Source organism: Terrapene carolina, unplaced genomic scaffold (assembly GCF_002925995.2).
Source record: "Terrapene carolina triunguis isolate 2854851 unplaced genomic scaffold, T_m_triunguis-2.0 Scaffold212, whole genome shotgun sequence".
NCBI classification, from domain to species: Eukaryota; Metazoa; Chordata; order Testudines; family Emydidae; genus Terrapene; species Terrapene triunguis.
Window position 1 is genome coordinate 2,860,863 of NW_020664563.1, and position 16,113 is coordinate 2,876,975.

Here is a 16,113-nt window from a genome sequence, read left to right on the forward strand (position 1 = left end):
AAATCACAGCTAAAACTGACCCAGTAGCCAAACGTTCCTTTTTTAACCTGGCCAGGACTCCGGTAAGGCTGTTTGTTTTTTAACTAGCAGCATCCAGGGACCCCAAGCCACCCCCTTGCCCCTGACAGCAGTGAGACCCTAGAACTGGCCCCGTCAGCAGCCTCTACTACAGACCACGAGGTTTCGTTTGCTGTGCAGTGGGTCCCGGCAGGAGGGGGTGGGGTTGTGCTTGAGACTCCACAGGGAGTTACTGGGGGGCTGCTTCTCTGCCCCAAGGGCTGCCACATGAAACGCTGCAGGACTGTGTTTCACTGGGTGTTGAGGCTATGGGAGGAATAGTGAGGCTGCCGGCTCTAGTGCCAGGTGGATGCTGATCATGCTTGGCTCTGGGATTAACTTTCATCGGACTCAGCCAATGCCATGTCTCTGCTCTCCCGGCACCTGGCCAAGGCAGCAGCTTGGTGGAGGGCAAGAAGCTCAGATTCCATGCTGGCCAGATGAAAGTGACATGGCTACTGGCCCTCGGGTAAGAATGCCCAGGAGGAGGAGATCAAGACCTCAGCTGGCCCAGCAGGCTGCAGCAGCACAAAGCTCCAAGTCCCATAGGGGCTTTATCCAAAGACTGCTGAGGTCCTTTAAAGATCACAAGCGCTTCGTTATCTGATCCCTGGAGACCCTCGGTCAGCAGAACACACTACTACAGCGAGGAAGCGGCTTTCATTCTGGCTTTACTAGTGGCTGCAAATACATCTGCAGAATCCTGCTGCTAGAGGTTGGGTTTGAAAGCAGGGCTACATGTTTGGCTGGAAGGGGATCTGGAACCTTCTTTTTTTCCACAAGGCTTTCAGTGATATTGGCCAACTCCCCCGTCCCCCACGCCACATCCTGATAGATAGAGAGCAGAGACTCTCCCGTCACCGCCAGCTAAATTCCTCTAGGTAATTTATTACTTTTAATGTGCTAGTTAATTACATAGTGAATTAAAAATGCATTTGTCATGGTGCTTGTGCTGTCCTCAGGCTCCACCGGGAATCCTCTCCATCCAGCCCTACAGACGGAGGAAAAGGAAACACAGGTGAAAGGTCAGACAACAGGACTGCAGCATAGCGCTTGCATGGGGGGCTCAGTGATGAATGGACACACCTCTTGAGTGGATACCCAGGAAACAAAGCAGTGCCTGTGACAGCCCCCATCTTTGATTCCAGGGACTGAACTGGGGACCGCCAGAATTAAGGTGTGAGTTAGAGAGCCAGGCTCTCTAGCTAGGGACTGTCACAGACTCGTGTCCTCTGGGGATCAGGTACCAAGTGGAACACATAACACACGCTGATCAGTGGGTTGCAATTGAACAGAGGTGCCAGGGCATAAGGGGCAGCATTCAAAGCATGACTGGGGCTCTCAGACGTAGAACGAAGTGTGAATCTGGCTATGCTCTTGGGTATGCTAGCTCTGGTGTACCAAGGCTGAGAAAAGGCATGTGACTCTAGCCACTTTCCTGTGGACACAGGTTCTGAATCACATGGGCTGGAGGAAGGATGCCAGCCCCAGGGATGCAATGGGAATCCAGCTATGCTCTAGGAGACAGGGCCTAGGATGCTAGGGCTGGCGCAATGCAACATGATCATTAAGAGAAGCCTTTACCTGAGGTTTACTTGAATGTGTGACTCTCGGTACCGCCCCGGCCAAATCCTGCAAGAGAACCAGAATGAGGTCATTACCACCTGAGGCATCAGAAGCAGGGAGCAGGAACCAGTGCCGTGGCTGTGAGAGCCCTTGGGCTAGTGAGACCACTGCCTTTCCTGCTGACCCATATTCTCCCAGACCATCCGTAGCCGTCTGTCATTCTTCTCTTACACTGATTGGCAGCTCTTTGGGGCAGGGGCTGCTGTGTTTGTACAGTGCAGCGGGGCCCTGGTCCACGACAGGGCTCCGAGGCACTATTGCAATACAAATAAGAGCGAGCGCAGTGAGAGACACGCCTCCCGGTGCCCTGGAACTGCCACAGAGTGCAGAGACCAAACACAACATCCAAGCTGGGGGAAGAACGATGACCACAGCCTGAATATTCCCAGGGCCATGAGCCAAAGGCCTAGTAGACACCTCTGACGGCCCACCCATGGCTTTAGAGGGGACTGGGACAGAGCCGTCTGCAATACGGCATTTCAAATGGAAACCACTCACACACTGGGGCCCAACTTGCCTCCAGATAGAGAGGGAAACACTAACTGGAGTACAGGGGAGCTGGAACGAGAGTCAGAGCTTTTAATAGCTGGGTCACTAGCTCAACGTGGCCCGCGGCCAGCAGTGACCCAGTGCACTAAGGGCTGAGAGCCGGGCAGCAGCCTGTGTGAAGTGGGACAGGGGGTTCTAGTCACTCAGTGGCACAGGAGTCCATGTCACAAATATAGGAGCACTAGCTAGCTAGCCCAGAGTTGTCAGCCTCAGTGGAAAGGGCGAGCAAGGAGCATATGGGCTGTGGGCTGAACTCCCTTCTCAGCAGGAGAGACGCTGACAGGAGGCAGGCCCCGGGGAAGCCAGCACTGGAGCTGCTCCTGCCATGCCCGTCCTCTGCAGACACAGGGGATTTCAGTCCCATTTTTAGCAGCAGCAAATTCATGTTCAAATTGCAGGAACTGGACTAGGAGACCTCTTGAGGTCCCATCCAGTCCTACACGTCTATATAAAAACAGTTCATAGTGCAAGTCCCCTCCCTACAGAATGCTGGAAGTGAACAGCCCCCCTGCTGGTAGCCCGAGCCCTGTCATGGTCTGTTAGAACTCCAGCCCTACAAGTGCTGATTAGACCCAGCCCACAGAGCATTTCAGGGGGCCTATGTGCGGGGAGCAACGAGTGGCTTTTCCCTCCAGGGGATTGGCTCCAAAGAGCAGGAGCATCACAAGGGGAAAGGAGCTCAGCCCTATAGCCACGGAATCCCTGCCTCAACAGCCCAGACAGCACTCAGCCCCTGCATGGCTGTGAAAGGGACTGGCGTGTGAGCACCCGTTACCCAGCCTTGTGGAGCTGCTCACAATAGCACCCCCAGAGCTCGCTCCTGCTCCCCCTTGGGGAGTCGCTGAAAAGGAGGCTGGGGAATGACCTGCCTGCCCCTTCCCCGCCAGCCTGAAGACCAGGAGAGGGAGCCATTCGAGGGCAGCCGATTGGCTGGCACAAGGTGCGCTGGGAGCAGCCCTGGCAGAGACACTGCCTCCCCGAGGTGCAGCTCCACCCCGCCCCCTGCAGGGCTGTGGTGGTAGCATCCCAAGACAAGAGCAGCAGGAGGAATCAAGGGTGATGCCTAAAGAGGCCAAGTGGCACAAAGGGTGTGGAGTCCTCCTGGAAAGCTGGCTCCAGCTGAGGGTGCCAAACATTGAAAACCAGGTCCAGGGGAAGGGCTAGGACTGGACAGGTTGAACATGGGGCTAGCAGCCCGGGAGGCAGCTGCCTACCCCTGGTGGGGAACATGCCTCTGTTATGGGGTTACTGGGCGATGGCTTCCCTCTGGGGAAGGGACTTGAAACCAGGTGACTGAGGGAAGGAAACCCCTGTTGCATGTGGGAGGAACGTGGTCACCGTGTGGGTTATCTTTCAATTTACCCTCCAAACCAGCTGTGCGGAGCAGTGTGCCACTCTGCCCTTCTCTCTGCTGTCCCAGAGCTCAGGCTGCAGCCCAAGCCAGAATAATTAAATAGCCCCTTAGCCTGTTTAATTGCAGCTGGCACAGGCCAGCCATGGGTGTCTGATTGCTGTGTAGGTGTACCCTCAGTGCTCTCCTTCCCTGCCACAATCCTACCCAGGCTGCATATTCAGGAATTAAGGAATCTGAACTGGTGTCATCAGGGTTCCAGCTACTGACGTGCTAGCTCTGCCCTGGCAGTAGGACAGCAGCTCCTCTGAGCCTGCTGAGGTGTCTCGGGGGGATACAAGTGGGTCCCAGCCTCGGGAGACTGAGGATGCTGCTCCTCCTAGCAGCAGGAGGGGGCAGGCTACAGTCACTCTTGACTCTAGTTCTCCCACCCAATGGCCTGGCGTTTTACCCTTGTAGCTTCTAGAGATAAAGAGAAGGATTCCATGTTCCCAGCCAGCCCACATGCTGACAAGCAACAGCTGCATAGCTCAGCCAGGGGTCTGGCTGACTCGTTGTCCAGCGTAGCCCACTAGCTGCTGTTAAGGCTTAAGCCAATATCCTGCTGACTTGGAGTGGCATGTAGATGACACTTCACGTTACACCCCAGCAGCCACAGAGTGGATGGCGGGGCAGAAATTCAAGTAGAATTCCACAGCCTCTAGCATTGGCGCCACATCAACAATCGCATTCAGCAAATCACATTCCAAAGGAGTGCGTATTGAACCTGAAACCAAAGAGCTGGGGGGGGGGGGCGGGAGGAGAGGGAGCTGCAGCAGGGAGGGGAGAATTCAGACCTGTAACTCAAAACTTTCTAAAGCTTGCTGAGTCGCAGTGTCTGGAGCCCCACAAGTTTTGAGATTCCTTCTCTTCAGCATTCTCATCTCTTCAAAGCGTCTAAGAGGTTCTGGCAAATTGCATGGGCTTGTGGGTTTTCACACCCTTCAATCTGTGACTACACAGCTGGGTCGGGCAGCGTGGCTGGCCTGTGAAAGCACACTAGACTACCTCACTACAGTGAAATGTGCAAAGCACTTAAGTCGACTCGTGCCGTGTCCAGATGAGTAGGCCCATTTGTGCCATCACTCACACGGGTACAATGCCCACCAGCTCCGAGGAGAGTCACACCTGTGCAACAGAGGACAAAACTGTGACTGTAGAATCTGAAGATGGGGAGGGTGAGATTTCTTCCAACACTCAGGGTACGTCTACACTACAGCGACAGTTACAGCGCTGCAATTGTGCTGCTGGAGCACTGCAGTATAGATACTTCCTACAATGACAGAAGGGGTCTGGCTGTCAACGCAGGCAATCCACCTCTCTGATTGGAGGTAGCTAGGTCAATGGGAGAATCCCTCTGTCGACCTAGCCACCTCTATATCACGGGTTAGGCTGACCTAACTACAGTGGTCAGGGCATGAAGCTAGATTGACCTAAATTATAGGTATAGGCCAGGCCACAGCATTGACCTAACTCTGCTCCAGCCGAAGTAAAAAGCAAAATTCCCATTGACTTCGGAGCTGGGCCAGCGCTGAGACCTTTTGAACATCCTACCCAGAGAGAAACCACAGTGTAGATCCAGAGGAGCACCTCTTCAGCCAACGTGACCAGAGACTGTGAGAGACAGAGCTTCTGCTCCAAAGGCCACAATTCAAGTTTGAGGCAGTGCCTACAAAGCGGTCAAGGGAAAGTTGCCCAGCCCCTGGAGAAAGGGGAAGGAGGCGTGTGTGGATGTCGAAGGGTGACTGCACACCCTTCAGCCATATGAGTAGAGATTGTGAAGGGGAGGACAGGTGTAAAGTGTAATGGGTGTAGGTGTATTTAGGGGTGTGCACATGGCTCTAGCGGTTTGCCCCCGAGTTTAGGGACATATGAGGGAAGACAAGGGGACAAGGGACTAAGGGGGAGTGGCTGTGGGGGTGCATGAGGGGCTTGTGAGCTGGGAGTTCAGGCAGGAGAGGCTGTGGATGGACGCAGGGATGTATGTGCATGGATCTGTATGCTGGAACATGTGATCATGCTTCTGGGCAAGAACCCCAGGAGACAGACACCACTGGTGCCAGTACCCAATATCCAGCCAGGGAGACGTGGGAAGCCCCAAGCATGGAGAAACTTACCTTTGGGTCCAAACAAAGCAGCATAGCACGGCTGGTTGCAATAGGGCTTCCCATCATGCTGCAGAGAGAGAAGAGACTCCTCAGTGCCACATTACTCAGGGGAGTCTGAGACGAGCAGGGCCCAGGAACTGGGCATCAGAACAGGCACTGCTCAGTCACTGGGCCCACTCTTAACCCTGTGAGTATGGATCTAGATTAACAACTCCTGGGCCCTGCTCTCTTGTCCCAGCTGTGTCAGTGACCTCCCCTACTGCCTGCTCTTCCAGTTCTGGGCCCTGCCATTATTCTGCCAGTCACCCCGAGTGGAGTCCTGACCTCACTACAGCTTTGCTAAACTAAAGAAACAGAAACGTGCCAGGAGAGCCAAATCAGAGCCTTGTCTAAGGTCCACTCACGTTCCTCCTCACCTTAGACCTGCTCTGGACATAGGTCTCTGGATAAAGCTAGGGGACCCTGCACCACCCAGCCCACAATCCTAGTGACACTCTGCCCTGTTACACGCAATGGGGAATTCCCTCAGTTCCCTACAGGATTTCTCCAACTCGGCAAATCCCCCCTCCAGGGGACCTGGACTGGCCCAATGTCTCTGCCCTGTCAGGTTAGTTCAGTTATTATGGCACCCCCCTCACCGGGCCATCCTGGTGCTAGCAAACCAGCCTGCCCACACACACAGCAAGCCCACAGCTTGGAGCTGACTAATGCAGAGTTCTTGCTACTTCGAGGCAGGGCCCCCAGGTATCCCATATTCCATGGAATCAACCAAAGAACTCACCTCTTGCTGCAGAATCTCAGCTTCCCTCTTTTAAAAGTCTATTTCTGGCCCTCAAGTCTGAGACCTGAGTAACTGATGCAGCAATGGCTGCCTGCATCTGCAGAGCGCTTGAACCAATAGCTCCAAGAGCTGTGAACTCCCCGCTCATCTCAGGCAGGGCCCAATGCACACTGTGATTCTGCAGCAGTGGAGCTTGCCATTGGCCCCAGGATGCCACGGAATGCAGCCCTCTTGCCCTGGCATTAGCTGTTTTGCTGCGGCCAGACCCTCTCTGGTCATCTGCAACCTGCCATTTGCTCTCCAAATTTCCCCACAATGGGGAGATGATTTTACTGTGCACAGCACATGCACTAGGAGTCCAGCTTGCAGCCAAGGAGCAGGGAGAAGCCAGAAATGTAGGCTGGTTAACTAGGTGGCCTGGAGATCTCCCAGCAGTCCAGGCCTGGGGCAATGAGCCGCTGAAGCTTGCTATAAGCTCCCTGCTTCCGGGGGTGAAGGAGGGTCTGAGCCGGACAGCACTGCAGGAGCAGAGGCCAAGGGACCAGAGCCAGGCTGGCTGGAGAGTACAGTGAGAACCCCACCCTCAGAAATACCCAGCAACAATTTGTACCTCAGTGAGCCTTACAAGTCTGAGGCTGTGCGATGAGTGTGTGTGAGGGGGATGGGAACAAGGGTACTGCATGGTGCGGGGATAAAGTCATGCTGCTGCAGAATTTCGGAGCTGGGGCTGTGAAATACGGGCCCCTTGTGCTGTGGAGTACCTGGGAATCCACTTTGCAATGGCAGCGTGCACTATGCTTCCACCCACAGGTGAGGGGTATAAAGAAGCAGCTGATTAAAGCTTCTTGACATGTCTGTCCTAAGCGTTGGAAGATGCAGCTAAGATTTACAGTGACACAGAGCTGGTGGCCACCTCACCCCTTACCTCAGCATGGCCACCTGAAGTCAGGGTCTTGTTGCATTTCTCACACTTCAAGCATGGTCGGTGCCAGTCTTTCCCCAGGGAGGTAACCTTCTCAGCTGTCAGAGTGCAGAAACAAAAGAGCACCATTCAGGAGGCTGTGATAAGGCATATGCACCCCACACCGAGCCAGCAAGGGTTGGCAAGCTGCTGTGGGCCCTCAGCCCCACCCCGCTACACCTGCACTCGCTGTCAGGTATCGGAGGGGCTTTTCACGAGGGAAGAGAACAGCTCAGGAGCTGGCTGGCCAGCCCAGGAGAACAGCCCTTTGTGCCCAGCCCAGCCCCTTTGCATCCAGCCCAGCCTCTCTGCAGAGACTGCTGGAGCCCTCCGGAGGAAGGTATGGCTGGCACAGGACGACTGAGTTCGTCTTCTTCATGGCACCGCTTCTTTGCTTTACTACGTAAGGACTCTGGGGCTGCCTGTGTGGGCTGGGACAGGCCAGAGAGGTGTAAGGAGACTATCACAGGGAAAAGATGCCACGGCAGAGGTGGGGAGCTGCTTCAATAAACTCTGTGGACTTTTGCACTCTACATGCGTCTGTCCTGGACCCAAACAGTGTGGTCACTGTAAGAGTTCCATACTTGGAAAAATGCCTTGTGTTCCCAATGATTAAATCCAAAAGCTACTGGGGCATCTCTCATTCCAGCTTTCAGTGGGGCTCACTCACTGCTTGACACTTGCTTGTCCTGGAGGGAGACTGACAGTTTTCAAATTCAGACACCTACACTGCACTTGCAAAATAAATAAAAATCCATGCAGCCCATGCGTGTGCGTGGGCAGAAAAACAGGCAATAGCATGCATAGTGCTTGCTTTGCACACACAAAAGCATGGCTTGCACAAGCATTTTTCACACAGGCTTGGGTGTCTGATTTCTAGGCAAATTATTGCCAGTCGGAAGATTTGAGCTCTGAAGCGCTTGCTGCGTCATTACCTCCCCATTCCTTTCTGGAAGGGCCTATGCGTCTCCATTTGACACAGATTCATTACTGTTCACGTTAAAACTTGTTCAGATGGGGAGACTTGCAGAAGGAAAATGGCAACAGAGTCAAATTTAGGGAACACCAGAGTACAGCCAGCCCTCACCCAGCACGGAGGACTGCCCTCCTCTAGTCTAGTAGAAATTCTTCTGCATAAATTGGCATCTGAACTTGAAAACCAGTGACCTCAGTTGACACTGGTTACAATAATCCCTTAAATTCCAAGGTAACGATCCCTTTTGGCACATGTGAAAACCTGTCTGACAATCATGGGGGGAGAGACACCTGGACCAACACTGGGAAGCAAAGTATTGCAAAACATCCTTTTTCCAACCCACAAATACAGGGAACCTCCTGCCGTCAGGATGTTGGGGACACATTTCTTGCTAAAAGCCACAGCAAACAGTAGTGTGCTTGGAGACTGGCCTGGGTTCAGGCAACTGAAGACAGCCCCAGAGGCAGCTAAAAAAGGAACAATGAGGTTACTCCCCTAGTCCGGAACAGGTTTACATTAGGAAAGAACACAGGATGGAATTTAACTATAGCACAAAGGATGTAATTTGCTAAAGAGGCTAGTGTGTTCTTTCTATTAGCAGCTGCACTCACGGATGTGTATTAAGTGATAACGCTGAGCTTTCCACAGGAACCCTTTCAGTGCCAGGACCTTCGAGTGGATTTTCCATGCCTGGAAAAGGCAGGGGACTGGGCTCGGGGACAAAATTTCTTCCTATGCACCAATACCTCTCCACTCTGTGCTCTGCTGCTGCAGCAGAGTGCTGGGTGAGGAGTGCTGCTCTGCCAGTTCTTTGGCACTACAACTCCTTTTCTGGGTGGGCAGAGAGCCTGTGACTTGGGTGTGACCATTAACTCCAGGAGAGAAGTGATCACTAGAGAGGGGATCTCAAAATGCTCCTAGCAGGCAGGCCCCACATCACAGACACCAACATCATGGCGTGAAATGGCACCCTTGTTTGTAGCTCCAACAAGCGGGCCAGGGACTATCTGGGGAAGGGGGCATGAGCCCAAATTCAAGTCAGAGGGCCACCCTGCCTCAGGAGGCGCACGCTGCTATGGAATTCTATAGGCTGATTTTAAAAAGTTCTCCGGAAGGATGATTGCTCTGTTACATTTAATAGGGCTGGGGTGGGGGGGTGGGTGGGGGGGGAAGACATGCAACTTTTATTTATATTATTATTTATTATATTATAACCCAGAGGGGGCCACCTCTGTAGGTTAGGAGTGAGGCATGATGGGGTGGGGGGCAGCACCCTCTGCCATGCCTGTTCTACATCTGAAAGAGATGCTGAGCCTTTCTTTTTATTCCAGGGTTTCTGGAAGGAATTCAGACTCCAGGAATGTCACTCGGGCACCTTTCACCCCTATTGGAGGAATGTTTAGAGAAGCCTATCACTGCCTAGGCACTATATTCCCAGTGACTGGGACGTCTCACCAGGAGAGCTTCCAGACTCTGGTGCTGCAATCTCCCCATGGAGGTAATGATTTAGTGCTGATGAAGTGATCAGTCTTCGCTGCACTCCTATGATCCTGCTTTCTCTCCCCTTTATGATCTGTCAAACATATCAGCTGAAATCCCATCAAGGACCATTGAAGTAGCTCATTGAATTAACAGCCAGGCCCCTCAGGTTCCAGCTTGGAGTGAAGAACCAGACGGTGTAAGTGAAATGTAGTTAAGTGGCAGCTAAATCTGAGCAAAAGACACCACATACCAGCCATACAAAACCTCCAGTATTGGGACTCTTAGCTGAGAGATGCTGTATTTTTCTTTTTATTCCAAGACTGCTTATACAAGATCAGTGTTACTGCTATGATCTTAGAAATAAGAGCTTACAACTGATTTTGAACTCTCCTTGGCCTTTGCATTAAACTCGGTCTTGTACAGCTGAGGTCATATGACTAACTTCATAAAAACAGCACTTCCTTGCTCAACAGACCCATTGCACTTACAAAGCCACATCTGCTTACTTCACTGCACAGTATCTTTCACTCCTGTCAGCCCTGCGGGGCTAGACCAGCTGTGTGAATGACAGCTGAATTCATTTCTGAGTTGATCAACTGAATTAATAATGATAGATTGAGAGTATATAGTGTTTATACCCAGAGATGTGCAAACCAGAACAAAACCAACCTGACTTAGACCCGGGGGTTTTAGGTGCTGACAGTTCTATTAAAACCTTTTTTTACTAGTAAGCTTAGCAAATATTACCTGGAGTAAATGAGCTGTCATAGACGTGAAACTTCACAATGCCAATTTTAGTCACCATTCCAAGTAGAACTGTACTTTAAGGGGAGGTTTAAGCTTTGTTTACACTGAGGAAACTTACAAAAAATTCCCATTGGTGCTACTACCACTTTATTGGAATGGGTGTTAGCACCAATAGTGTAGACAAGGCTCTTGCCACCAGGACTGATTTTTACTCCCTTTTGGTTGAATCTATTGAAAGTAAGTAACTAAAATGTTGGTAAAAATGGGTTCAGCTATCAGAATCTTGTCTATACCTGGCCTCCAGCCAGTGCTAACCCCAAGTCGGGATTCTTTAGTAAATTTCTCTAGTGTAGGCACTATCTTAAATGACAGGCAAATATGAATGGATGGGAAAACAGAGAAACAGTTAAGTCTCCATCACAGAGAGCTGGAACGTACAAACTCTGGAATTCTTGTGTTCTGAGCCATTCCCTGATTATTATTTTTCTGGCATAGTAGACAGAAAAGTACAACACACCCCACAAGCAAACCAGAAATATAAAACAGAGAAAGAAAAAAAAATCAATGTGTTCCCAGTCCATGGCTTACAGATTTAGTCGATAAATTTAAAAAATAAAAGTACTTATAGGGCCAGCATCCACTTCTAACTCTCAGCAAAACACATCAGAGTTTTTATGCCAGGGACATGGGGAACCAAGAGATTGGGGAACTTCTGTATGTGGTTTTAGTAGATGGAGTTAAATGATTGCAGCAAAGGTTATTGCCAGGACTAGCTACCCAAACCTCTTGAAATACACCCATGGCAGGAAGTGGGATCATGTCACCCAATTAAGTACTCTGAGTCAGTACAGAAATCTGCGGCTTTTTGGAAATTCCTTCCAAATCAGGGTGTGGTCATCCATCTGCTCCTTACTAGGGGCTGGATCCAACGCCAAGGGGAGTCAGTGGAAGTCGGATCAGGCCCGAAGTCTGTTCAAGGCATATAGTGATAGTTTTAAGAAAAACAAGCCTTGGAGATACACGTATCCTCTGCGCTGTAGCCTTATTACAATAAGACATTCACGATTACATGGTGCCCTCTGTTACGCCCAGGTACTAATGACTGTGATCAAAGGCAGAATTTGCTGTTCAGAATCTAACTAATTTGCCTTGTAAAGTTTTTAGGAACCACTTTAACTGATCCTGGTGTTGGACTCTGGACTGGAGTGTCCAGAATCTCTGGGTGGCTCACTCCCTGCCCATCCAGTCTGTCCACCTTAAGCAAACAGCTATGATGAAGCTGTTGGAACAAACAAACAAAATATTAGCTTGGAGGGAAGTGTAACATGGCAGTAAGCCAGCGCCTCTGAACCACGCCTCTAGTGATTTGCCTCAGTGCCCATCAAATGGCTTGGAGACAATCAAAGCACTGAGGCTCCATGTTAACCTATTCTGTTCAGTGGGGCAGACGTCCTGAGAGGAAAGGGCCTTGGTACAATGACTTACAAGACGTTCCAGCACAGAAGAAAACAAAAAGGGAGTAAGTTGCAGTGGGGGAGGTCTAGGTTGGATATTAGAAAACACTATTTCACTAGGAGGGTGGTGAAGCACTGGAATGGGATACCTAGGGAGGTGGTGGAATCTCCATCCTTAGAGGTTTTTAAGGCCCGGCTTGACAAAGCCCTGGCTGGGATGATTTAGTTGATGTTGGTCCAGCTTTGAGCAGGGGGTTGGACTAGATGACCTCCTGAGGTCTCTTCCAACCTTAATCTTCTATGATTCTAAGTTGCAGAAGGATCTCCCAGAGCAGCTCTTCAGAGGTGTCCATTTGCACACACAACGTATTGTTGCAAGTTCTCATATGTACGTTTGGTGACTTCTGAAAGACCTGGCCTCTGATTCACGGTCACCCTTCATGACTGGCAAATGGTGCAAACCATCACCGTTCATCCTTAGGAGCAGAGCAAATCATTGAGGTTTTTGGTCTGCTGGCCAAATTGAAAAATTCACTTTGTTTCTAACTGAAACGGATTTCTTTTTTGGTTTCTCACAAATAAAAAACCTCCCAAAATTGTGTTTGGGTAAAATGAACTGTTTTGAAGATGATCACTCAAAACAAAATATCCAAATTTGCAAAATGAACCGTACTGATAATTCCAAAATTTGTTTTCAAGGTTTTTTCAGCCGAAACTATTTGCTGAATTTGACCTGAAGTCACGAATAGTTTCAGTGCCCTGAAAAATGCATTTTTCAGCAAATTTCCTGTCAGCTCAAAAAATTTCACCCAGATTTACTTGGTAGAGCTCTGTGCTCATCTTGAACTGGTGTAAATGACCACACAAAGCACAGGGACTGATGAATTGAGCCCCTGATATAAAAGATCTAAAAACAGAGCATTAGTTGTTTGACATGTTTGCCTCTGGAACCAAATGGTCACCGACAGTACTAGCTACTGCCAGAAGAATCCTCTTTAGACGTTAGACAGAAGATACACAATGGACACAGCTTAGATGGAAACATCTCAGAATCAAAAACAGATTCAGTGTCTAATACTAAAATATAGCCCATCCCCCAGCCCTCCCTCCCTTTTAGAAGTCAGCATACCTAACCACTCAGACCCACACAAACAAACTCTTTATTTTCTACACTCTCTCCTTCCTACTGTTTTCTCCAGATCTTCTTCTTTCACCCCCAAATTACAATCTTGTGTCCTAGACACAACTTCCCAACTGTTACACATTTACATTTGCTATTATATGGATGGCTGGACTTGCAAGACATATGGCAAGAACCTATTTTATATTTCTCTACCAAACCTCAACAACAAACAGCCCTCACCTATAATAATAATAATAATTGTGTACCTGTCCAACTGTTCAGCTAAAACGTGCAGCTGAACAGAGAAATGGCAGGACCTCTTGTATATAGAAATTGATACGGTTTCACTCATTTTATAGAACACTGTGTGGTTCTTGGATTCTGAAGATTTTTTTTCACTGTGTAGAAGGGAACAGGAGACTTCCTCGATGATGGGCAGCTATATGAGAACATACGTATTTTCACTGGCTTTGGATATTATCTCTCAACAGACTTCAAAAACTGTATCTGTCTGTGGACTCAGAATCCAATGGGACAGTATAAAAGCACTACAATGAAACGGTTTAAAAACTACAATGGAAATTCCCCCCATCTTATGTGCTTTGATATTTCTCACTAATTAACCAGGAAATCTTTGGTTTTCTAGGACTATCAATTATACCAGTGGTTCTCAACCTGCATCTGGTTTGCAGTCCAATCAGCACATAGCTGCAGTCCATGTAACATCCTCAGGGCCATACAGGTAGTAAACATATTGGGTGGGTGTGGCCCATATAACACATATTTGAAAACCACTGGTTTATACAAATGGATTGCCAGTTCCTCTAGACATTACTAGAGATCTGAAGGCCTAAGGCGCATGGGCTATGGGGGGGGGGGGGAATTAATTACAAATAACTTTTTATTAATGATAATTTGTAAAGAGAACTTGTTAGGTTTTGAGAGCGCTTCCTCGCTTGTAAAGCATACAGCTGTCTGCAATAGTTTGCTGCTGTTCAAGTCTCCTTACTCATAGCTGGGAGGCATGCAAGAGATCCATAAATCAGAGCATCTTCCTAAGGCTGCAGGGAGGCCCAGGGAGAGGAACCCTGCTCGGACTCCTCCTCCCGCCATGGCTCTGCACAGCCTCCGTGCCAGTCAGCTTTCCCCAGCCCTGCCCGCTCAGAGCCCCTGCACAAGGGGAGAGGGGGCAGCGCTTGCCCTTGATGTTAGCGGGAGTCTGTGCAGCCTACACAGCCCAGCTCAACCCGTGAGGACCAGCACTAATACCGATCTGCTGGAGCCCTGCAAACTCAGCTCCTTCCAGGCTGCATGAGACCCCCGAGCCATGCAAGCAGACGGGGGGGGGGGGGGGATTTTGAGCCCTTCTCACAGAAACCGGGGGGTTCTCAGACGGCTTGTCCCGGAACACTGATCTCCTCCCACAGGGCTGGGCAGGGGGCAGTGATGACAGCAGCGCTGGGCACGAACCAAACACCAGCTGCAGCAGCAGCATGTAGCCAGCGCAGCCTGGGTCCCGGCCCGGGCAATGGGCGCCCCTACCCCACCCACCTGTGCTGCTGCCAGGGCGCTGGGCTGTGCCTCAGTGGGGAGCTGGGTGCCAGGGAGCCTGTATAGACAAGGGGGGTGCAGGAGGCAGGGCACCCCCATTTAGAAGCTGCGTTCAGGGTCAGGCAGGTGGGCTGTACCCTTGCAGGGGGCTAGGAAGGTGAGTGTAGGAGCAGAGGGTTGGGCAAGGTCTCTAGCCGCCCCTACAGAGCTCTGGTGCCAGGGAGCCCATATAGAGAGGGGGTGCAGCAGGCAGGGCACCCCATGGGGGCAGGCAGCCGCAGAGTCCCTGGCACCCCCAGCAGGGAGCTGGGTGCCAGGCACCCCATGGGGAAGGTGGAGCATGGGGCAGACAGGGTGCCTGGCAGCCCGGCAAGGAGCTGGGTGCCAGGAGCAGGGCACGCGTGGGGGCGGCGGGGGCCATGGGCAGGCAGTGCCGGGGCAGGCGAGGAGCGGCGCCCTTACCGAAGTAGACCTCCTTCTGGCAACGGGGGCACTTGGGCATGGTGGTAGCTCCGCACGGGCTGGGCTCTGCGCTGGCTGCTGCTGGAGTTCCTCTGCTGCTCCGGGCTGCCCGCGCCGGCAGGGTCACCCCGCGGCCCCGCCCGTGAAGCCCCGCCCCCCAGCTGTGCTGCCTGCGCGGGGGGAACCCTGGCACAGGGGCAAGGGAGGGAAGACAGGCGGGACGGAACTGCCGTACCAGGGCGGGACGGGGCGGTGGGGGAGGGCTGGGCTCGGGGCTGGGGGGGTGGAGTGGAGGCGCTGGTGGACAGAGGGGGATGGAGGGAATCAAGGTGCATCTCCTCTCCTGGCCCTAGTGTCCTGTTGATTTTTGCCCCACGCTCTTTCCTAAACCCAGGGGCTCCCCCCGTTCCTGCCACCAGCCTGCTGCTCCTTCAGGACATTTGGCCCTTGGAAGCCAAGAAGCAGCACACTTGGTGTCAGGCCCCCAGACTGGCCCAGATTCGTCGCCAGGGGCTCCAGAGCTGCGCTGGTGGAGCAGAGACGGGGGCATTGCGGCCACAGTGGGAGTTAATCACCCACTGCCCTCACCCTGTGGGGCAGCAGGTGGGGGCTCCAGTTGAGATCAGGCTTAGGTCTAGTCAGGAATTGTTCAACAAAACATTTGTTGTCAGAAAACACTGACTGGTGACACCAGAACCTGCCAGGGGACCGTGTCAGTTTTGATTATTTCTGTTCTCAGCAGGGACGGCTCCAGGCACCAGCGCAGCAAGCGCGTGCCCAGGGCGGCAAGCTGTAGTGGGCAGCCTGCCGGTCACCGTGAGGGCGGCAGTCAGGCTGCCTTTGGTG

General features: G+C 51.7%; 1 protein-coding gene across 1 annotated transcript; it reads right to left on the bottom strand.

The window, feature by feature from the left end:
* Positions 1–919: 919 nt before the first annotated feature.
* On the bottom strand, positions 920–15,375 carry LOC113407544 (cysteine-rich protein 1). The gene is made up of 5 exons (XM_026656174.2): positions 15,268–15,375; positions 7,437–7,531; positions 5,740–5,797; positions 1,642–1,689; positions 920–1,048 (listed from the first exon to the last, which is right to left on the bottom strand). The coding sequence occupies exons 1-4, from the start codon at positions 15,305–15,307 to the stop codon at positions 1,649–1,651; spliced, it is 234 nt and encodes a 77-aa protein (XP_026511959.1). The 5' UTR covers positions 15,308–15,375; the 3' UTR covers positions 920–1,048; positions 1,642–1,648.
* Between the last annotated feature and the right edge of the window lie 738 nt (positions 15,376–16,113).